Here is a 22,215-nt window from a genome sequence, read left to right as displayed (position 1 = left end):
CGATGCTTACTTTTGGCGGGCACAAATTAACATGATTTGATATAATGATTAAATTAATTCAAAAGTTGGTAGAAGCTTAATAATTGGGAAGCTAACATCAAAGGCTACTAACATGGCTACCTACTCCTGTGAAAAATATTTAATGCAGAGATGTATAAAGATATTCGTCCTATTTTTAATTAAAATAAAATATTACTATGATGCGTACATATTTTTATCTTTTAATAGGACCAGTCTTTCGGATCGATTTTTTTTTATTAGGATAAATTTAAAAAAGAAATCAATTCACAGTCAATAGTTAACCATCTAGAGATAATAATTACTTCTATTGAAGAAAAAAAAGAGATAAAATACCCTTTGAAATTTTGTTAATGTAAAATTACCTCCTGACATTTCCCTAGTGATAATTTAAAATGACAAAATAAGTATTTGGATTTTAATGGTAAAATAAAAAATATCTATATTAGAAAATATTTTAGGGGTATTTTGATAATTCCCTGAAGAAAAAGGACAAGTGCATGATTTTGGCAATTTTCCACACCTTCCCTGATTCCCCCTGCCAACTTTCTTTCCCTCTTCAGCCAGCTTAAAGTCCACTGCGACTCGGTCCAAACTTTCTCCGCTTGCTTCTCGCGTTTTCCTTCTCCAATTCGGTCTCTCCCCGCCTCCGCCGCCAGGTACGCGTGTCCTTACCGATGCTCGCCTTTCGTTACTCTCCTTGCTTCACGATTCGACTCTATCGGGAGTATTCTGGCGGATTTACGATTTGGATTTGGATTGCTCTGGTTCCGATTCATTTGACTTTAAGGTTCTGCGCTGGATCCGGTTTTCTTGGCTATCGGAGGTTCTTTTCTGTCTGCCATATCGAATTCCGGGTGCCTTTTTGGTCCAATCCGCCTAAAAGGTGGAGGTTTTCCCCCGTCGAAACGGAAGTGTCTAGTTGTGTTTCAGTTTGCTCGATGATTCAGGGTTGTGATTCCTAGTCCTTTGCCGTTTCATTTATTGCGCTCGGTTCCATCTTGAGATTTTTCTGACCTGAGTGATTAATGCTTGTAGTTTCAAGGCACCAAGGTTTTCTGATTTCTGAGAATGGTTGATTGCTATCGACTTGCCGAGTGACTTGTCCTTTTCTTTAATTGAAAACACGCTTCGATCCTCTCTATCATTCTGAATTTAGCTTTTTCTTACCGAAGTTGTTGTTTTTTTACTTCTGCTGCAGCTCACTTCATCAGGTTTGCAATCGGTGGTTTGGATCATTGGGCGTGGAGAGTTGTTTTACCCTAATTTGCATCTGATTCTAGTGGCCTGATATGAAGGACCTCTCTCACATGCTACCTGCAAGTAGAAATCGTAGTCAGCCCAGGGCGAATAGACCTTTGCCCCTATCAGGTTAACATCGATCATTGCTCTTAGCAGACTCACATGTCTTCTTCTTCGGTTGTTTGCATGATTCTCTTTTGCAAGTTAATATGGTAAAATCTACACCTTTTGAGAATTACATCACGCCTTTTGAATTTTTTTTTAATCTGCATATTTTTTTATGGCGAATTATTTTTATTTATTTACTTCTGATGAATTTTGTTTCTAAAAAAGGGCTTATTATGTAAGAGAATTCAGATGCTTTGTGCAACTTGTCGAATGATGTGAAAATGTCTTTCTCAAGTTTGTTTGATATGTTGGAGGATTAGGCTGGCTTGTCCCTTCTGTTTCAGTTTTTGCAAGTTTTAACTAATCAAAATACTTTGGTTTGTTATTGTTTCCTTTCAGGCATGGACTACTCAGAATCACATCGCAAGCCTCAGGTTCTTGGAAAACTTGTTATAGCAGTCATTATTACAGCCGTATGCATACTGATTCTAAAGCAATCCCCAAGCTTTAGTGGCCCCAGCAAGGTATGGTTTATCCAAATCAATTTGGGTCGAGTTTGTTATTTTATTCTTTTTCTTGAAAAAAAAAATAATCCTCCTCTGTAGAATTAAAACCATTTTCTATGGTGAAACTCCTCATATGTATCATGACTTTACAGTTCCTTCGAAATTGAACCTGAAGAGATAGTGATAGTTTTAGTAATGTTCATAGCAACTTGTCTGGTGAAATCTCAAAATTCCTTGAAAATTCACTATTGTTTTAATTCACAGTTTTCTCGTCATGAGCCTGGAGTGACTCATGTCTTAGTGACTGGAGGTGCTGGGTATATTGGCTCACATGCTGCACTTCGACTCCTGAAAGACAATTATAGGGTCACCATAGTGGTATGACAACTTCACTAAGATTGTATGAATCTACTATATCTAGATCCTCAGTATAATGGCATCATCTCTGATGCTATAAATATTCCTTGGTGTTTATTTCTACAGGATAACCTTTCCAGAGGAAATCTTGGAGCAATTAGAATTCTTCAACAGCTATTTCCAGAACCTGGAAGACTTCAATTCATTTATGCTGATCTAGGAGATGCCGTAGTTGTATCCTGACCACTTGGCTTTCTAAGAAACTAACATTTTACCCTTGTTGTCATTTTGGTGAACAGTTGTCCATAAGTTTATTCCCTAACAGAGCTCTAGGTCAACAAAATTTTCGCAAAAAATGCATTTGATGCTGTTATGCACTTTGCTGCGGTTGCTTATGTGGGAGAAAGCACACTAGAACCTCTTAGGTATGCCATTTTTCCAAGATAGCAGGAGACTTCCTTTGCAAAATTTCTGTTCTAGATTTGTAATTGAAATAGTAAATCTTAAAGTGTTTCTTTAGCACCTACTAATGATATTTCCAATAATGACAAATTGTGGAAAAAAAAAAGCCTACAATTCACTGAGTGTATTTCTAATCCTAAAATAAAAGTCCTAGCAGACGAGTTTATGTGGCAGTTGTCCCAAGTATTATGATACCTTATTATCTTCCATTCTCCCTGATTCTATTTGCTCTCTAATTATGTTTTCTAAATTCCCTAGCTTTTAAACATAATATTAGTTTTTTTTTTTATTATCAAATTTCTCCCCACCAACAGGTACTATCATAATATCACATCGAATACTTTGGTGATTCTAGAAGCCATGGCAGCGCATGGTGTGAAAACTCTTATTTACTCGAGTACATGTGCAACTTATGGAGAACCAGAAAAAATGCCGATTACAGAAGTAACTCCTCAGGTGAGAATATGCCTGCTTTCTTGAAGAATTTCTGGAATCTTTCCTTCTATTGTCCCACTCATGAAAAGTTGGTTATGTTTACTATGCCATGTACAATTGCAGCATCCTATCAACCCATATGGGAAGGCCAAAAAGATGGCGGAGGATATCATTTTGGATTTCTCAAAGGGATCAGACATGGCAGTCATGATCTTAAGGTCTGTCTCTGATGATCACTTATGCCTGCCTATCCTGCTAGAGCATGATCTAATCTCTCTCTCTCTCTCTCTGCATTGACAGATATTTCAATGTAATTGGATCAGATCCAGAAGGAAGATTAGGTGAAGCTCCGAGACCCGAGTTACGGGAGCACGGGCGTATATCTGGTGCTTGCTTTGATGCAGCATTGGGTATCATACCTGGTCTGAAGGTATCTTCCATTGTTTATCTTTTCTAACATGATGTGCTTTAATATAACCAATACTTCAACTGGTTTCACTCGTAGGTTAAGGGAACAGACTATCCTACAAGTGATGGAACTTGTATTAGAGATTATATCGACGTTACTGATCTTGTCGATGCTCATGTGAAATCCCTCGACAAGGCGAGGCCTAGCAAAGTCGGCATATATAATGTCGGTACCGGAAAAGGTAGGTTTCTTTTCTTTCTCCAATTCTCCTTTCTACCTCTCATTCCCTCACACTCACATGCACAATAGAGCAATGAGACTGATGAGTGTTGTGTGTTGTGTAATTTCAGGCAGGTCCGTCAAGGAATTCGTCGAGGCCTGCAAAAAGGCAACCGGAGTGAGCATCAGAGTGGACTACCTCGAGCGCAGACCCGGTGACTATGCTGAAGTTTACAGCGACCCATCGAAAATCAACCGCGAGCTCAACTGGAGTGCCCGTCGCACTGATCTTCAGGAGAGTCTTTCGATCGCTTGGAGATGGCAGAAGTCGCATCTGAATGGCTACGAGTCAGCTTCAGTTGTGGCGCTTTGATCAGTCTGTTTCAATCTCGTGCATTCATTTGTACAAATATGAACTTCGTAAGTCATTTGCAAAATCAAACTTGCTCGATTTAAGGTGGGGGATTAAATTTTCGGTGACGATAGGAAGAATGAAAAATGGTGTGCCTGTACCAGATGTAGATCACAGCTGATGGTAGTAGAATTCATTTTATCATCTCATTTCGGCATGCGTTATTTTTTACTCGTTTTGAATGCGTTCTTTGTTATGGATAATAAAATAAAAATAAAAAGAGGAGGGCTCTTATGCAAAATGAGTGAAAATAGCACATGCGGCTGGAAATTCTCTGGCGTGAGTTACAACAAAGCACAAAGAGACAACGCACCAAGCAAAAGCAGCCCTGCCCCCTGTGTGGCAGTGCATACCGAAAGGTGCGAATTTTAAAGCAGCTTTCCGGCCCAAAAATAGATTTCTGGATCTGGACGGAAAATTAATGGCCGAGAGGAAAAAGGAAATCAAGACCTGTGATGGAACCTTGCAAGCATCGGCATCTTATCTGAAGATTTCGAATGGAAGGGACTCTAGCTCTTGCTCCTCCTCCTGCCGCCGCCGGCGGTTTGGCTTGCTGTTGGATTAGCCTTCTCCTTCTTCTGCGGCGAGAAGAGCTGGCCGGCGAACCTGAAGACCGGGCCGGTCTTCGCGAGGGAGCAGACCGGAACGTTGAGGACCGGAGAGACCCGGACGACGTTGGCTGAGTAGGATCGTTCCATCCCCTGCAACCGCGGCCGCGGCCCGCCGGTGAAGCTCCCGGGACTGCTTGAGCTCCGCTCCAGCCCGTGGAACACCACCTTCCCCGACGGGTTCATTCGCGGGCTGTCCACAGGCATGGTGAGCCCGATCCCCGTCGTCGTTTGCCCCGGCCCCGGAACCATATCGGAAGAGCCGCCCCGCCTGATCCGCCCACGAAGCGGCAACTCTGCCGTCGCTGGAAGTGGCCGGACCAATCGGAGCATCGGCATGTGGCGGTGGGGCTTGGCAGCGTCTAGGGATAGACGATGGAGGTCCTCATGGTCGCGGCCCGAGGAGCAGGACGAAGAGAGAGAGAGCCGGGAAGAGACTAAGACCGTTTCAGCGTCCGGTTCACGGAGAAGGGGCAAACACATCGCCGGCTCGAGACCAGAGGACGATTTAGGGCTCCGGTGAAAGAAATGTTTCCGCGACGGCCCGTCCTCCGGACCATGGCTCCTCGATTTGACGGCATTCTCGTGTTCGAGCTTGGGTCCGGCCGCCTTCTTGAGGCGGAGTAGTTCACGCCACCGGATCGCACAGCTCGGCGCGCGAGGAGAGAAGACATACTGGTCCGATCCAGAAGGTGCATCTGTCCTCCGCCGCGTCTTCTGTTGCCCCACCGAGCGCATGTAGGCCGCACATTCTGCCTCACCGCGCGTCGCTGCCGCCAGGTGCAGAGGCACGAGCTTCCCGTCCGCGAAAAGCTCGTCGGCGTGCAGCATCGAGATGGGGTCGTGGAGCCGGAACTCGAAGTCGCCGCCGCCGCCGCTCTCCTCTTCATCGGCTCTCTCCCTGGCCGGCTCAAGGGACTTCTTGGTGGAGAGATGGCAGAATGCAGAGAATGCCGGCGAGCGGCCAAGGAATGCGTCGGGCGAGCGGGCTACGTCGGTGATCATGGCGGTCGCCGTCCTTCAGACCACCAATGGGATGGCTTTTATAAACCGGTTCGGTCCTGCTTCGCGACGAACCAGATTGCGACACGCAAGCGATCATACGTCGCTCGCGAGTATCAATTTTCTCGCCGGAGCTACCGGTACGCGTCGAATCAGTACTCGCCTCCAACACGTCACCACCAGCGTCCTTCTGCGGGACCCACGAGCAACGCCGGGGCGCGGGTAGAAGTGAATGAGAGGGAAGGTGCCATTTATTTTGCTTTTCCACTGTTGCGATTCTCGTGACGGGCCGCATCGGTAGCTGTCGCGGCGCTCCACCGGGCAGCAGCGGTGGAGTTTGGGTTTCAACTTTGACCGGTACCTCGAGGCGGATGCCATGCCATGCCATGCCCCCTGAGCACGTGACTAATCGACGGCTCAAAGCGCTCCAAATTTCGTGCTGAATAATTAAGCTACTCGCGTGTCAAATGACAGAAATGCCCTCGGCCTTGTAGGTTAATTACATCTTACCTAAAACTTAATGCGGCCAAATTTATAACTGAAAAAAAAAGAAGTAGTTTTCCGTTAAAAGAGGATAAATTACTCAATTTTTTTACTATTTACTTATTCTATCTGTTCAACGGAAAAATCATATTCCGTTCGCATCTTCACCCCTCAAATGCTTTAGGTCTCTTTCTTTCTAATTTCTACTCTACTCAGAATTGAGAAATATTAGATTATAGATACAACGAATTGTTTGCCCCCGCAACTCAACAGTGGACTTGTCAGGATCTCAAAGGCAGGTTATCGCAGCAATATGATTCTGACATGCAGCTGCAGATAAAGACTGCTCATTATTTACAGCAAAAATTTAATCATTTGATTACGTTTTTGGCACTTGGCCACCATCCAAAAGGACTCAACAGTGGAGCCATCTATACATGGAGCTGACAATCTACGTGCATTTTGGCATCAGGGACTGATGCATCCTTTTCCTTTGAAATCATGAGCTCAGGAGTGGATTCTTTGCGTGGTTCGGGTAAAACCTGATCACTTTCCTCACCCTCTTTGTGGTAATATTTGTTTTTACATATTCGGTGTCGGTGGTCTGATATACTTAAACCATTAAAATCTGGCTGAACCAGCCCGTGACACCGTCCCGGACAGGTTTGCAACGCAGTGTTAGTACTTAGTAGTTAGGTAGGGGTGAATAAGATCTCAGTTAAATGAAATAATCGAATGAATGATTTAATTTAAAATTTTAATTTGTTTAATGATGTAAGTCCGAAAGTTGAGTAGATGAAACAATAGGTGATGTGGTTGGAATGGTGAGGGAGGAAAGACTTCGAGTTAAGAGTTGTGAATCTATGCACATCATAGATAGAATTAATAGGAACATTAGAGTAAAAATTAGGGGAGATTTCTAGCGCTTAAGTCAGAATAACAATCGAATGAAAATAGAGAAGAAGCTTAACAATGGAATCAGTAAATGTGGATGTGTGTGCGTGAATATGCATGCCTATGCTTAACTAGCCAATGAAAAAGATTCTTTTTTATATCGCTTCTTATAACCTCCGTAATAATGAAACATCAAAGAATGTTTGGCGTCAGAATATATCGGATGATGGAGGATATACATCAGCTTTCTTCTAGGCAGAGGAAGATTCTATTCCGTGTATATGCCAGAGGAATGGAATATTTTTTGATAAGTAGCCGTTATTCTTTGATAGATTATTATAATTCTCTGATAATACTGTCCCCTAGAGGGAGTCTAATCTGCTTAAAGCGGACCGGGTTTATGCTGGTATCCTTGCTAATGAGAAGTGGGGAGTTGAACTTCATAGGTCTAACCAGCTCTGGAGCCGATTGGTTGTAGACCGGGAGTCATGCTCATGAAAAGTGGAAAACTTGACCCAATTGTCCGACAATCTTTGGGGCAGATCTACTGTAGACTGGGAGTCTTGCACATGAGAAATGAAGAGCTGAACCTTGGGTATCCGGTCGGTTCTGGGGCCGATCGACTATAGACTGAGAATCTTGCTCATGATAAGTAGGGAGTTGAGCCCCGGTTGTCCGGTCGACTCTAGGGCTAATGAGTTGCAGATTGGAAGTCTTACCCATGAAAAGTGGGGAGCTGAGCCCTGAGTGTTTAGTCGACTTTAGGGTCAATCGAATATAGACCGGGAGTCTTGCCCATGCGAAGTGGAACGCTGAGTCCCGTATATCCGGCTAGCTTCTAGGGCTGCCCAGGTTTATATTGGGAGTTTTGTCCATGAAAAATAAGGAGCTGATCCCCGTATATCCGGTCGACTCTAGAGCAATCCAGATTTATATTGAAAATCCTACCGATGAAACTACTATCTCATTTTGATTTTGATCATCGTATCACCTTACATTTAATTACCCTATCATCCTAGCTATAGACCCATATTATATTTGGGACTACTCTCAATACTCATAATATGTCATATCAGTTAATTGAGAAATCTATTATATATACAGATTTTTTTGATTAAGTGGCGATTAAAAAATTTAAAATTAAATTAAATCGAATCGTACTTATGACAATTGATGCATTATGATTAATTGATTGTCCAATATGAAATTTAACAGTCCAGTACCATAGTGATTGGCATTCACAATTCACAAATCGGATATAATAAATTTAAAAATGGATTGATACAGTCGACTCAATAGTTAATTAATGATGCAACACTAAAGTACAATTGTTTTTTTTAAATAATTGATTTAATCTGTTATAAACTAATCAATTTCATATCATTCAATTATTAAAAAAAATAAATCTATTCAATTTCAATTAATTTAATTTGATGTCCATTGGATTCAATTAAATTTTAATCCAATGCTCACTCTAAAATAGAAAATCAATCAAATGCCTGGGACTAGAGTATAGCAATCAAGATTCTCTAATGATTAACTAGAGATTAAGATTTGATTCTCAACTATGTTCTGATTTATACGGATAAAAAATTTACGTAGAATCGAATTCATCATCTTTAAAATTAATATATAGGTTGGAAAAATTAATATCCGAATTTAAAAAAAAAATCAATAGAATGCTCACCCTATAGCTAGGCGGACAAGGGACACTTCGTCAATAGCAACGAAGTTTAGGTCATGTGATTTTTGAGCTTTAGGTGACTAGGTCATGTGATTCTTGGAACAGAACTTTAGATAGTGCTGTGTCAGATAATAGAATTGAAGATCTTCTCACTATTTCTGACGATTTTCAGGAATAGTTAGCAGCATGGAATCACGCATTGCAGCCCGACATTGTTTTAATTTGTTTAAAGATGAATCTCCTTTCATATCGTTTCCCATTTCTTTTTTATAGCAATTCGATTGGTTATAAGCCAGTAGTCTCTTTGAGGCGAAATCATATATTCTATATATAACAAGTTAAGCCTTCATAAATAACCACCCTCAATAACTTTCATAACAAACAAAGTGGTTCATAAGTTTTCGATATTCCTCGTTAAAATGAAAATGAAAATGCTTGATAGATAACGCAGAGGAGTGCTGTGAAAGTTGAACTGCTTGTGATTCTCACTTGGCCTTGTCAATGATCTCAAATTTGAGCCCAAACTCCTCCCCCATCAGTTGTGACAAGCCATTGATTTCCACAACACTGAATTCATCGACTCTGATTGAGTTCAAGAACACAGAAGAAGAAGAACAAGAAGAAGAAATCGAAATCTGAGATGATTCATTCAGTGGCAATCCGAGAATCACCACTTTTTCGATCACCAATCTGTTCTTCTTAGCATAAGCGCCATTGATGACCTCCGACCTCAGCTTCAGATCTTTCCCTTCCAGGTGACTCCTGAACCTTACCAAGCTCCAGCCATTCCCCTCCCCTCCCATCTCCACCTCCTCGCCGTCGTCGAGGAACACCTCCCCCGTCGCGGCTCCTCCCTCGTCGAGCGCCACCAGGAGCTCGAACGGGCTCCGCCGGGCCTGCCCGGTGGTGAGCTCCTCCCCCTGCATTACCAGCACGTGCCCTCCCTTCACATGAACGTTGATGCTCTCTTCGGGCGCGTTCAGCACCACGTACCTTCCTTTCTCGCCGGTCGCCACTGAGTCGGAGTGGTTGAACAGGTTGAACCACTTGCCCTTGGGGAAGTAGGCTTCGACGGTGGTGGCGTTTGGCTGCAGCGCCGGGGACACCATCACGCCGGCGCCGACCAGGAACTGCGCGCTGATGTCGTAGGTCGCCGGGTCGTCGGGGAAGGAGAAGAAGAGCGGGCGCGCGATGGGCGCGCCCGTCACGTGCGCCTCGTACATGGACGTGTAGAAGTAGGGGAGGAGGCGGTACCGGAGACCCAGCGCCCTGCGCGCCGACCGGGCCACCGAGTCCCAGAGGTAGAGCTCTTGGCGGATCGAGTGGATGTCCGAGTGATCTCTCGAAAATGGATAGAATGCTCCCAGCTTCGATCAAATTACACGAATTTAGCTTCCGTGGAATCGTTCGACCACGTCAAAATCTAATCTTGTTGGGGGAATCTATCGTCTACCTGAATCCACCGCCGGCAGAGCTCCTCTGTCGTGTCTCCGCTGAAGCCGCAGATGTCGGCTCCGACCATCGGAATCCCGAAGATTCCGGAGTTGAGAACGGAGGGGATCGAGTAGGCGAGATCCACCCACTTGGCCGCGTTGTCGCCGGTCCAGTGCGCCGCATACTTGCCGGATCCGACGAAGGTCGAGCGGCTGAGCACGAAGGGCCGCTTCCCCGTCGCCCGGACAAGTCCGTCGCGCGTCGCCCTCGACTCCAAGAACCCGTAGAGGTTGTGCACGTCGTACTCCGTCGCGTTCCCGTAGTGGACCGCCGACGCCGGCACCGTATTGTTGTTGATGGGCCGCCGGACGCCGGCGTTGTTGATGCTGTACGGAGGCTCGTCCAGCTGGCTCTCCGGCGGCGAGGTGATGAAATTGGAGATCTCGTTCATGTCGATCCACAGCCCGTCCACCTCCAGCGTCCGCCGGAAAATGGCGATCTCCTCCGCCCAGAATCGGGCGGCGGCCGGATTCAAGAAGTCAGGGAAGTAGACAGGCCCGGGCCAGACGCTTCCGAGGTAATAATTTCCCCCTCTCTTGATGAAGATGCCTTGTTCCAATCCTCTGAGGAATGTTCCATACGTGTAGTTGACATTAATGCCTGAAACAATCCATCACAAACATCTCACGAAGTTCTACCGATTGTAGCGAATTGCAATTTTTGCAGGAGCTCGATCGATTACCTGGATCGAGAATGACTATGTATTTTTGCCCATTCTTGTGAAGGCGATTCACGAATTTCTTCATCTTCTCCTCAGGGAAGTTGATCGGATCGAGCGTGAAATCCTTGAAGGCATCCATATGATCGATGTCCGTCCACATCACTTCCAGAGGAATTCGAGCTTCGGCGTACCGTCGGACGACGTACTCGAGCTCGGAGACGTTCCTGTATCCGTATCGACACTGGTGGAATCCTGCATCGCGACGAGTTGGATCTATCACGGGGAGCTCTCAAAATTGGATTTTTAAGACGATGGCGTTTAGTTTAGATGGGTTAGTCTACGGACCGAAGGACCAGTACGGCATCGGCGCCGGCCGGCCGATGAGCTCGGTGTACTGGTTCATGACCGCCAGCGGCGACGGCCCGGCGAAGAAGTAGAAATCGAGGACGCCCCCGATCGCCTTGTAGGTGATGTAGGATCCTCCGTAGACGACGTCCATTCCGTTGCTGTTGAGGAGAAGCACCCCGTGGGTGGCTCCCGGCGGCGACGACCTCAGGTCGATGTAGAACGGGTGCGAGCCGTAGAGGTTCTGGTCGAGGTTAGCGGCGCCGATGTCGGCGTTCCACAGCGTCAGCGTGTCGTTGGGAGCCAGCCTGAAGGTCCTCTTGGTGTGCTCGCCGAGGCCGTAGAGCGACGCCCTGTCCGCCGGCAGCGACGAGGAGAGCTCCAAGTAGCGGTCCTTGAAGACGAGCGCGGGGAGCGTGGAGAAGAGGACGTCGCCGGAGGAGCGCCGGGAGACGGTGAAGGTGAACGGGGAGGTAGCGGCGAGCGTGAGCACGAGGTCGGACCCCTCGGCGGAGAAGACATGGCCGCCGCCGGAACGGAGCGCGGCCACAATAGTCGACGCCTTGGAGGAGCGAGGGATGACGGAGTCGGGGACTTCCCATCGCCGGCGATCGGCGTCGGTGATTCGAACGCGTAACCGGTCGCCGGTCTCATAGCTGAATCAATTCAACAACATCGATCAAAATCCTTTAACAAAAGACTTAACGTTGACTGTCAATGGAAGCCGCTAACTAACCTTGCGAAGAGGTGGAGGTTTTCGATGTCGGCGCCGTAGACCGGCGATTGGCGGATGAGGGCGAGCTCGGCGGTCAACGCCTTTCCCGACGGATCGGCGTTGACCGATCCGAGATTGTATCCATGTCCAGCGGCTTCTCCATCGTGAAGAGAAGAGCACGTACTGAGGAAGAAGAAGAGGAGGAGGAAGAGGAAGAAGGAAGAATCCATCATCTCCATCATCCTCTCCTGGAAAATATCTACTTATATATTAAATTTATACTCTTTTTTTAGATGGAATAATTTAGATTTAATTGTCGTCGACTTTCTACAAACTCGAACTTGTTAGGATTGTTAGCCTCAAATTGAAGATATGGATTTGGATTGAGCAATGTTAGCTAATGGAAGCGATTGAATGAGAAGACAAAAAAAGACAGCAGCTGCTTTTACAGAAGGGCAAAAGGTCGCCAACTTTTTATCATTATCTTTTGCCTAAAGTGCGTGTGGAAATTAGCTTGTTTCATCTGTGCGTAATGCGTTACATAATTTGAGTAACTTATTCTTTAGAAAAGAAAGAATCAAGTTTAGCAAAGGACAAAAAAGAAAAGAAAAGAAAAGCATAGAATATGACGAAGCAAAGGATATGACTCTTTAATGGTGTCTGTTTATCGTTGACCCAATTGATTTGATTTGCTCTACTTATTTTCATTTTCATGAAAGGAAGCTTTGCCATAATAGTAAAATTGTTACTTTGTGATTCAAAAGCCATCAGTTCAAATCCTGTAAATAATTTCTTGCAAAAGTTCGCCAAATTTTTGTCGTTATAGATTGACTCAATCAAACATGTTCTCTGCTGGCCCATGTAACACAGATGGTAAATAAGAATGGCAAGCTCTGTTTAAATCAAGAATCTACAATCTAGTTCTGATTAAATCAAGAAAAAAAAAATCCACATTCTTCAAATTTATGCACAATCAAGTTCAAATCGCAGTCCTAGTGTATATTTCCACAGCCAAGAAATAAACTTGGGGAAAAGAATTTCAAAGATTGTATACGGCTTTGCTATGTACCCTGAGAGTTAGCTCTTCGAATTTCAGTGTTAACATATCTTCAGTCGGGATGCATGCGTCGTGCTGTCTGAGGATGAGGGTGTGCCTGGAACAGATGGTGCGTTAGAGGATATGTTCACTTGGTCAGCCTTGTTTTTGCTTCTAATTTTAAGGTCCATTAAGTCATTAATGATACCAGGCCTTGTGATCACCACAGAGTTCACATCCATTTTACCAGTCAGCATACTGACAACAGTCGACATTGAGGGCCGAAGCTTCATGTCCTCTTGTGCGCATAGCAGTCCAACCTTCAAGAATTTACATGCTTCTTCTGCATCCAACTCATCTGTCAAAGAAGTATCTATGATATCCAGCAGCTTGCCAGATTCGTATAACGCCCACGTCTGCAAGACGAGAAGCCCATTTGTGATTCCTGGGGTCTGTACAACAGCGAACCATATTTTAAGATTTAGGTCAGTCGATTCATCAGCAGAGGAACTTATTTTTATCTAAGTTGTCTTACATTCAATTGCATTCAAAGATAATTTGCAAGGAAGAAGCAAAATAGCTTAATTGTGCACAAAGAACAACTAACTCAGTAGATTAAAACACTTCTAAGTAACAGAATTCATAGTTCATGTTTCTTAACCATTTATTTACTCGGCAGATTTCTTTACCGAAAAAACTGACGACAACGACGACGACAAGCAAATTATGGAGCTCCAGCTACTTGTGGTTGGTTATTCTACTGAAACGAGAGATGAGGCTACATTATTAAGGGAAAGAGAGCACAGACAGTGTTGAGTTCTCTTGTTTCACAATCACAATTCAAGAAACTTCCACACTAAAGTTGTCCTTAAGCGACTTTGAACAAAACTTATCATAACAGATTTCCTCATTGAGATCCAATTTTAACCAAATTTTAAGCCCGGCCCAGATGAACCAGACCTAGAAACGGTAAAGAACTCCAGTCCTAATGCCATGGGCATAGCGATACACAGCCTACCCTAATTCAACTGATACATTGTATTATCTAGATGGAAAATGGATAAAACTGATTTTCCTCCATAGAAAAAGGACAAAAGTGACTCAAATCTTTATATGTAATTAACTCTAAGTTCTAGCTGAAATAAGAAAGTGTGGCATTCCCATTTGGCCAAGCTAGTTCAAAGTGTCACATCGGGACTCTCAGAATATGCTCCCTACTGACCCAAGTATAGATAGATTTTAGGTTAGATGAGGGGAAATTTTTGAGCTCAACACCAATAATAATTATCCACTTGAAGTGATCCATTTAAGTGACAAACTTACAGACCTTTGCCTGAACTTCTGCGATAGGGTAGGTAGGAAGTCTGATCGTCTACCTCCTTTCGCTGCCTCAAACCTGGATTGCAAGTGGCTTTAAGTATATGTATTCGTTCACTCAATAGGACTAATGTATGCAATGGAGCTGCTAAAGATAATTAACAAGTAACCAATAGGATTGACCCAAAAATACTATTAACATGAAAGTCTGAGGAATCAGCATAATAGGACAAAACACAATTATGAAAGGACAGTATTGTATATATACTTCCAAATGAGGTCGAGAGAGAAAGAGTGTATCTGTGTTTTAACCAAACAAGTCCAAATATAAAACTCAGTAAGCTCCAACACGAATTCAATATAACGTGTGTAAACACAAACCAATATCCTTTTCTTAGCTGGTCATACCCAACAATTTGAACTTAAAACATTATCCAAGATAATTTCTAAAGAATCTTATTTAGTGTATCAGGGTTTCAAGATAATTGTGTTAATAGTTTATACTGGCACACGAAGCAAAATTTGACAACATTATGAGCAAACACCAGGAGAGTGTTTCACTTTAAGTTTTGTAAACATAAACTTATGAAAATATAGAGTTTCTCATGCGTGCAATGCTTCAGTGTCATTTTCAAAACCAGTTGCAAGAAACTGTGAACTAGTGTATCCAACCTAAACAGAATTCTCAAGACAAAGACCAATCTTTCAGAAACAACAAAATTGTTTCTGGAAAAATTACTTTATGTGCAACTCGAAGTCACCATCCATTTTATATTTAATTTATATACTTCTCTTACCCTTTCAAGAAGATTTTGATCTTGATAAGGTAGTCGTGCATTCGTGTTGCATCTTCCACTGACAATCTCCAGCAGAAGAATGCCATAACTGTAAATATCTGCCTTCCTTGTCACTTGTCCACGGATGGCGTACTCAGGTGCCAAGTATCCTCTGCACAAAGAAAGTGAAGATTTGTGAGCCCGTCATCAAAGTAGGATGACATATGTCACTGGCCTTATATTATTATGCAGCAAAAATTATGTTTGTTGCAAGGACCAGCCTCAAAGAACAGTTTACATTTTCTCAATTGGAGTTCATTGATGGCAGATACTTGCATATACTACATCAAGCAAGGGTTGGTTTTGCATTTCCTGCAAATAGATCAATACTATTTCAGAAAAGAGGACACCTACATTGTTCCAGCCACTCGAGTACTGACATGTGTTATATTTGCTGGTAGAAGCTTTGCTAAACCAAAATCAGCAATTTTTGGTGTTAGATCCTTATCAAGAAGAATGTTGCTTGCTTTAATATCTCTGTGAACTATATGTGGCTGCACTTCTTCATGAAGAAATGCAAGCCCACGAGCAACACCAACGCAAATTTTGACTGTTGATCTCCAGTTGAAATAAATGTTATTGCGGTTGGAAGCTGAAACAAAGCAGGAACCAGAACATTGTTATGTGCTATAAAATGAGAACCTGGCTGCTAGTCTGATACTAAGTCAAGACATGAATACTAATATAGAAAAGCATAAGAAATGTATTAGGTACCAAGAAGGAATTTTGCGAGGCTATTGTTCTCGAGATAGTTGTAAACGAGAATTCTGTGAGATCCCTCTACACAGCAGCCATACAGCTTGACAAGATTGTCATGAATTATGCCAGAGATCGCTGTGATTTCAGTCAGAAACTCACGTGCTCCCTGCTTTGACTCGGAGGAGAGCACCTTTACAGCAATAGCTTTTCCATTTCTAAGTCTTCCCTATATCAATGAACTAATATTAAAGGCACTTCTCTAAAATTAATAGCTTTGATCAAGTCTACAGTCTACAGAAATTAGTAAATCACCTTATATACTGAACCAAAACCTCCCTCTCCAATTTTGTTAGCTGGATTAAAACCATCGGTTGCATTTGTCAGTTCCTTGAAAGTGTAAATTGTAACACTTTCAATTCCAGGAACGTCTGACAAAAATAAACATGTCAAGCTTCAAAGGAAGGTGGAATAAGCTATTCTTAGCATCAAAGGAAATGAGTTAAAATGGTAGGACAACATCAAGTTAAGTAGCAGAAAAACATCAAGAATATGTTACCTTCACTAAATTGATTATGTTGCCCGCGTAAAGTTGCTTTCCTCCTAAATATGCAAGCAAAGCAAGCCATTGCTGAATGATTTATTTATCAAGTTTGTTTTTTTTAAGAGACGTAGATTGCTGGAGATAACAGGCAAGAGTTCTCTGCAAGAGCAGACATAAGTAAGGGAAATATGGCATGGAAAGTTTAAGAGCTAAGACCAACCAAGGTCATAGGTGCGCTTATTTATTAAAAACAATAACAGACATTCCAACCATTTGTCAAAGCTTGTAAATCACCTTATATACAGTCTGACATCATTGAAATCGAAAAAAAGATTTGTAGACTACCAAAGCATGTGGACAAAAGTCAACAAAGATGTTTGCACGGAATGGGCTACCAAAAGTCAATCAAGTGATAAACTTCTTCGGCATAGTAATTGATAAGCTCTCGGTCAAAATTATCAATACTGTTTCTCCTGTTTGGAGTTTCGACTAGAGAATTCATGCTGTCTTCTTCTATGAATCCAACTTAACAATACAGATCAAAACATGCCATGATAATCTGATCCTAAGACTTTCTTCGCTGGAAAAGAATTTTTTTTTTAAGCGGAATTTACCTGGGATCTGGACGCCACGACGAAATGTCTTCAAATCAAATACGCAAGCTATCTCCTCCCTCCCAGAAGCAGCCGCCCCCACGCGGTGCCTTCTCACTCCCGTCAGTCGCGATATCTAAAAGCGATGAGATAAGAGAAGCACTGAGGAATCAGGAAATAGCAGCTCGATCGTAGAGAGCCGAGACCACCGGTGAGCGCCGACGAGATGGGGGAGAGAGAACCGCTGCCGTCGACGCGAGCAAGAAGAAGAAGGGGGAGCTCGTTAGCGCCCGACGATAGCTTATTATATTAACTAATCGCCATGGGAACCAGAGTTCCCGCACGCACGGCTTGACCGAGCCGCCGATTTTGATCCCGCGTGAACCCGGTCTCACTCTCGTTCAATCCGAGTCAGACTTCGAATGGAGACGTGGCTGGCGGCTTGACTCGGCATGCATTACGTGCTTTTAAGTATCAAGATTAATAAATTACAAACTATTTATTTATTCATTTATTCCATTTTACATTCTCAAATAATTAGGGTAATTTACCATCACCTAACTTTTATATTTATCAATAGATACAGTTCTTTTTTTTTAAAAAAATCTTTTTGAAAAAAAAAGAGAACTTCTCCTTAAAAATATTTACGATTTTCATGATGATCAGTCGCTGTATTTAGGGATGAGTATTCGATTAATTCGATCCATAAATTAACCGAAAATCGATTTAGTATTGATTAATCGAATCAAATCAAAGTCTTACTAAAATTAAATTAACCGAATTAGTTATTTCAGTTAACACCGAATTAACTAAATTTGTTTAAAATAACAATAAAAAGAATTTATACAAAATTAATATCAAATTAACTGAATTAACCGAATGCTCATCCCTAGCTATATTTTTTTTCTTCACAATTTTATTTATTATTTATTTTTCTAGGAGGGGAAATGTTGGAAATGATATTTTGAATCGAAGGTGCTTATTTTGAATATTTTTTTAAAAAAATAAGTAAAATTATCCAAATAATTACAGGTGATTATTAGCACGGATTAGATAATTAATTAATCAATCAAAGTCAATCATGCGCCTAATTAGGACATTTTCAATACGAAATTTATAATAGCTTTGTAAAACTAAAAAGTTAAATAAAAAATTTTCAACCATTGTATTATAGAGGTGAAGTTTAAAGTTTATAATTCAAAAAATAATATTGAATATATATATATATATATATATATATATATATATATATGAATAAAAATAATTATTTAGAACTCTAATGTTGTAATGAGATTTATAGCTTGAGATTTATATTTTAAATCCTTTATTATAAACCTCACCCTCACTATATGGGTGGGGTTTATAATTTTTTTTTATAAACCGATCCCAAAATTTTAAAACTGGGTTTATACTTTTTTTTTAAAGAAAAAAATAAAAGATGATTTATGTTCTCCATAAGTGTGTAACCGGCATCGTTCACTACCCTATTTAATGGTTTTAATTTTTTTATTTATATTTTTGTAAAATTTATTTATTTTTATTGAATTATTATTTTTAAAATATTAATATAATTATAAATATTAAAATAAAATATTAATTAATATTATACATAGTAAATAAAATTATAAATATTGATAAATGTAAAATATTAATAAAAATAAGTAAATTGTCACTTGAGTCATTGAAAATATTTGTTGAAGAAGCTTATGATAATGATTAGGTTTTTAAAATGAGTGGAGTTTTTAACATTTAATTTAATGTGACAGTGACATCGGAATATAAACTCCTTGATTATGAATGTTCTAATTATTAGAGATATTTATAAATTTCGTATTATTAACGTAGTTAGTGACTAAATGATTGACCGCTTGTTTACAAAATGAGCCTTGTTTCTTACTACGTCGAAAACTGCTCCTTAAGATTTACAATATTTACCTTTGAATACGGGATATTCTTTAGAATTTACCCACGATTCCTCTAGAATTTTATATTATGCAAAGTAAAAGGAGTATTTAAAAAAATCTACTTCAAACGTGCTATGTTACTCGTGTTTCATGTTCATCCTGTCCGAGAATGTCTTGACGGATGCTGGGTAGATGTCGTTCATATTAATTAGAAGTCGATTGAAGATGACATGGACGTCTAACAAATTGAGCCTGCAATCATAAGTCATTAGTGCCGAATCAGGGAGAGGTTTTCTGACGACGGTCCTCGATGCTCAAGTCAGTTATCGGCGATAGGCGCATGAAGAAGAAAGGAGCAGCAACGTAACTGTAGCTACAGTAGTGAACATACCTCCGTCGAAACCTGGGGGGCCTTATATATGGCTACCAGGAGGCGCGTGCACGCAGCACGCTTCCCAAGGCATGCACGTTTTTCAAAGCATACTTGTGTCGGACATCATACCCGAACTGCCCGAGAATATCCCTGACGTGACAGTGGAGGCTTCCCCCGTACGATTCTCTGCCCGACCATGCCGCCAACCATGCAGCCCGTCGGTGACACTGGTCCCCGCTCGACCAGTTTGTCATATGGGTGATACCATGGTCGGGCCGAGCGTCCGCTCGGCCAATGATCTGCTATCCGACTCCACCTTGTCGGGCAAGGGAGCCCTGTCTGTCGAGTCGGGGCTGCGTCCACTGCTTAGCCCAGCGGGGCGGACGCTCGACCTTCGTCTCTCCCTGCCTTGAGCTTTATGAGCGCCGGAAGCTCGGTGTCTGACCGAGCTGTCGAAGTGTCGGACAGGCTACTCTTCCTGCTGATCGGGAAGGTAGTTCGTCCGATCGGGCGCCTGCCTAGGACGTTGACCACTTTGACCTCCTGTCGGGCGGGCCCCGCCTCACCACCGTATCACGTGCCTCCCCCTCAAGTCTAGTCGAAGGAGGTTGCAAGTCATACTGACTGAACAAGTAGTCTGGTGACTGATTGGTCGATCGGCCAATGGGTGGGATGGATCCCGATCGCCTTGTGTAGGACTGATCTTTCTCTGTCGGTCGGTGCTTTGAGCCTTTGTACTTGGATATTTTTTCCTCATTGTTCCTAGTGTTGGTGCAACATCCCTCAGGTCAAGGTTGACCTGGTTAACCAAGCTGAGTCTTGGTTTGGGTTTAGATGTTTGACAATAAGATATTGATTGAAGAAGAGTCAAGTAGGTCAAGGTTGACCGGATACTTGACTGGAAAGTCCTGGTGAGTGAAGCCAGACAGAAGAAAAGTCCTAGTGAGTGAAGCTAGGCAGATAGAAAGTCCTGGTCAGTGAAGCCAGGCAGATGGAAAGTCCTGGTGAGTGAAGCCAGGCAGAAGGAAAGTCCTAGTGAGTGAAGCTAGGCAGATGGAAAGTCCTGGTGAGTGAAGCCAGGCAGAAGGAAAGTCCTAGTGAGTGAAGCTAGGCAGATGGAAAGTCCTGGTGAGTGAAGCCAGGCAGAAGGAAAGTCCTAGTGAGTGAAGCTAGGCAGATGGAAAGTCCTGGTGAGTGAAACCAGGCAAGGGAAAATCCAGATGGATCAAGGATGATCGGACATCTGGTGTTGGCAAGTCCAAGTAGGTCAAAGGATTGACTGGATACCTGGCACGAGGAAAACCAGTTGGGTCAAGGTTGACCAGACATCTGGTGGAAGTCCAAGTAGGTCAAGGGAGTGACCGGATACTTGGCACGAAGAGAAAAGTCCAAGTGGGTCAAAGGGATTGACCGAACACTTGGTGAGAAGTCCTAGCAAGTCAAAGGAATGACCAGATGCTAGGCATGATGTACCAACAGGTCAAGGTTGACCGGATGTTGGTTTGAGAGGCTTAAGACTTGGTTTTGGGCAAAAACCAAGAGTTGGATCGATCAGTGGATCGATCCAGGAGCTGGATCGATCAGCGGATCGATCCAGGTCTTTCCCAGCGAACAGAGAGCCTCTGGATCGATTCACAGATCGATCCAGAGGTCCCAATCGATCAGTGGATCGATTGGGACGCGACTGCTTTGCGCGATAAGCGTTGGATCGATCCACTGATCGATCCAGGCGTTTTTCCCAGAGAACAGAGGCGCTCTGGATCGATCCGTGGATCGATCCAAAGCCTTCCCGATCGATTGGGAGCAATCCAATCGATCGGGATCCGACCGTTAGCGTCGATAAAGGCCGCAGGCGCACGATTCCTTCGGCATCTCTTCTCAGATTCATCTCAGATCTCTCGCCAGCTCCTCCACAACACTCACAAAGCTCAGATCGCCAGTTCTTGAAGGATCTTGGAAGTTCTCCAAGTCAAGAGGCAGATCAAAGCCAAGAAGAAGAAACTAGGGTTAGGGTTTGCACTCATTGTAAGCTTGTAAGCTTGTATTTTTTGTATCCCTTTCCTCTCTTCTTGTATTGAGTCTTGTAGGGCTTCTCCGCCTTTGGTAGTTACCATAAAGGAGGGTTTTATTAGTGGAGGGTGTGTGTGTTGGTGTGGATCCTTGGATTAGTCACCTCTTGTGAGGTGGATACCAAGTAAACCAACCGTGTTAGCGTTGTGTGATTTGTTTCTTGTACTTCCGCTGCGCATCTTAGAAGAAACAAGCAACGCCGAGCAACGAGCGAGGGACGAGCTATTCACCCCCCCTCTAGCTACTTTTGGTCCCAACAAGTGGTATCAGAGCGAGGCCGCTCTTCACCGGAATCATCGCCGGAAGGGTCAAGCATATCAAGAAAAGCTAGAGGGTGAAGAAGTTGGAGCAAATTCTTCAAGTTCAAGACTTTATCAAGCTAAACTTCAAGATGCAATTCCAAGATGGACTTGGATTTGACACAAGGGTGGCTCCACCATACACTTCCACGAGTTTCGATTCTTGGAAATCAAGAATCGAAAATTTTCTTATGATGGAGATAGAGCAATGGTTTGCTCTAATGGAAGGCTTCGAGGCTCCAAGAAATTCAAAGGGCAAAGTTCTCAAGAGGAGCAAGTGGAGCCAAGAGCAAGTCCAAAGGTGCGAGGCCAATGACAAAGTGACCAAGCTCTTGGTCAAATTTATTGCCAAGCACCATCCTTTGCAAAATTGGAGAATTTGAAGATGCAAAGGAACTATGGAGCAAATTGGCCAAGCTTCATGAAGAGATCCCCTCCACTGTACAAGATCATGAAGAATCCAGAGAGGGTGACTCTTTGGAGCAAGACCAAG

The 22,215-nt window shown here is 42.9% G+C and overlaps 3 protein-coding genes across 3 annotated transcripts; 1 reads left to right on the top strand and 2 right to left on the bottom strand.

Annotated features, from left to right (window-relative positions):
- Positions 1-545: 545 nt before the first annotated feature.
- Positions 546-4,325, top strand: LOC121997062 (probable UDP-arabinose 4-epimerase 2). The gene is made up of 11 exons (XM_042551281.1): positions 546-677; positions 1,220-1,389; positions 1,768-1,892; positions 2,139-2,252; positions 2,358-2,465; positions 2,565-2,656; positions 3,008-3,149; positions 3,252-3,346; positions 3,429-3,558; positions 3,634-3,778; positions 3,888-4,325. Exons 2-11 carry the CDS (start codon positions 1,311-1,313, stop codon positions 4,127-4,129), a joined length of 1,272 nt encoding a protein of 423 aa, XP_042407215.1. The 5' UTR covers positions 546-677; positions 1,220-1,310; the 3' UTR covers positions 4,130-4,325.
- A 4,859-nt stretch (positions 4,326-9,184) lies between these two features.
- LOC121997060 (probable alpha-glucosidase Os06g0675700) lies at positions 9,185-12,452 on the bottom strand. The gene is made up of 5 exons (XM_042551278.1): positions 12,076-12,452; positions 11,340-11,995; positions 11,016-11,246; positions 10,293-10,933; positions 9,185-10,206 (listed from the first exon to the last, which is right to left on the bottom strand). The coding sequence occupies exons 1-5, from the start codon at positions 12,294-12,296 to the stop codon at positions 9,325-9,327; spliced, it is 2,631 nt and encodes an 876-aa protein (XP_042407212.1). The 5' UTR covers positions 12,297-12,452; the 3' UTR covers positions 9,185-9,324.
- Positions 12,453-12,928: 476 nt separating this feature from the next.
- Positions 12,929-17,367, bottom strand: LOC121997061 (cold-responsive protein kinase 1-like). Its single transcript, XM_042551280.1, has 7 exons — positions 17,098-17,367; positions 16,499-16,642; positions 16,255-16,370; positions 15,958-16,168; positions 15,598-15,835; positions 15,205-15,355; positions 12,929-13,542 (listed from the first exon to the last, which is right to left on the bottom strand). The coding sequence occupies exons 2-7, from the start codon at positions 16,566-16,568 to the stop codon at positions 13,153-13,155; spliced, it is 1,176 nt and encodes a 391-aa protein (XP_042407214.1). The 5' UTR covers positions 16,569-16,642; positions 17,098-17,367; the 3' UTR covers positions 12,929-13,152.
- Between the last annotated feature and the right edge of the window lie 4,848 nt (positions 17,368-22,215).

The sequence above is a fragment of the Zingiber officinale genome, chromosome 6A (genome assembly GCF_018446385.1).
Source record: "Zingiber officinale cultivar Zhangliang chromosome 6A, Zo_v1.1, whole genome shotgun sequence".
Taxonomy (NCBI): domain Eukaryota; kingdom Viridiplantae; phylum Streptophyta; class Magnoliopsida; order Zingiberales; family Zingiberaceae; genus Zingiber; species Zingiber officinale.
The sequence above is the reverse complement of the archived record's forward strand: the minus strand, read 5'-3'. Positions and strand labels throughout refer to the sequence as shown.

Excerpts from the sequence above, each read along its gene's own strand:
- LOC121997060 (XM_042551278.1), bottom strand. The coding sequence starts at position 12,296 with ATGATGGAGATGATGGATTCTTCCTTCTTCCTCTTCCTCCTCCTCTTC. Across the intron at positions 10,934-11,015 it reads CATAGTCATTCTCGATCCAG|GCATTAATGTCAACTACACG; the intron begins GTAATCGATCGA and ends GGATTGTTTCAG. Across the intron at positions 10,207-10,292 it reads TCTGCCGGCGGTGGATTCAG|CTGGGAGCATTCTATCCATT; the intron begins GTAGACGATAGA and ends ATTTGATCGAAG.
- LOC121997062 (XM_042551281.1), top strand. The coding sequence starts at position 1,311 with ATGAAGGACCTCTCTCACATGCTACCTGCAAGTAGAAATCGTAGTCAG. Across the intron at positions 3,559-3,633 it reads GTATCATACCTGGTCTGAAG|GTTAAGGGAACAGACTATCC; the intron begins GTATCTTCCATT and ends TTTCACTCGTAG. Across the intron at positions 3,779-3,887 it reads TAATGTCGGTACCGGAAAAG|GCAGGTCCGTCAAGGAATTC; the intron begins GTAGGTTTCTTT and ends GTGTAATTTCAG.
- LOC121997061 (XM_042551280.1), bottom strand. The coding sequence starts at position 16,568 with ATGGCTTGCTTTGCTTGCATATTTAGGAGGAAAGCAACTTTACGCGGG. Across the intron at positions 15,356-15,597 it reads ACTCGAGTGGCTGGAACAAT|AGGATACTTGGCACCTGAGT; the intron begins GTAGGTGTCCTC and ends TTCTTTGTGCAG. Across the intron at positions 13,543-15,204 it reads ATCAAAATCTTCTTGAAAGG|ACCCCAGGAATCACAAATGG; the intron begins GTAAGAGAAGTA and ends GCTGTTGTACAG.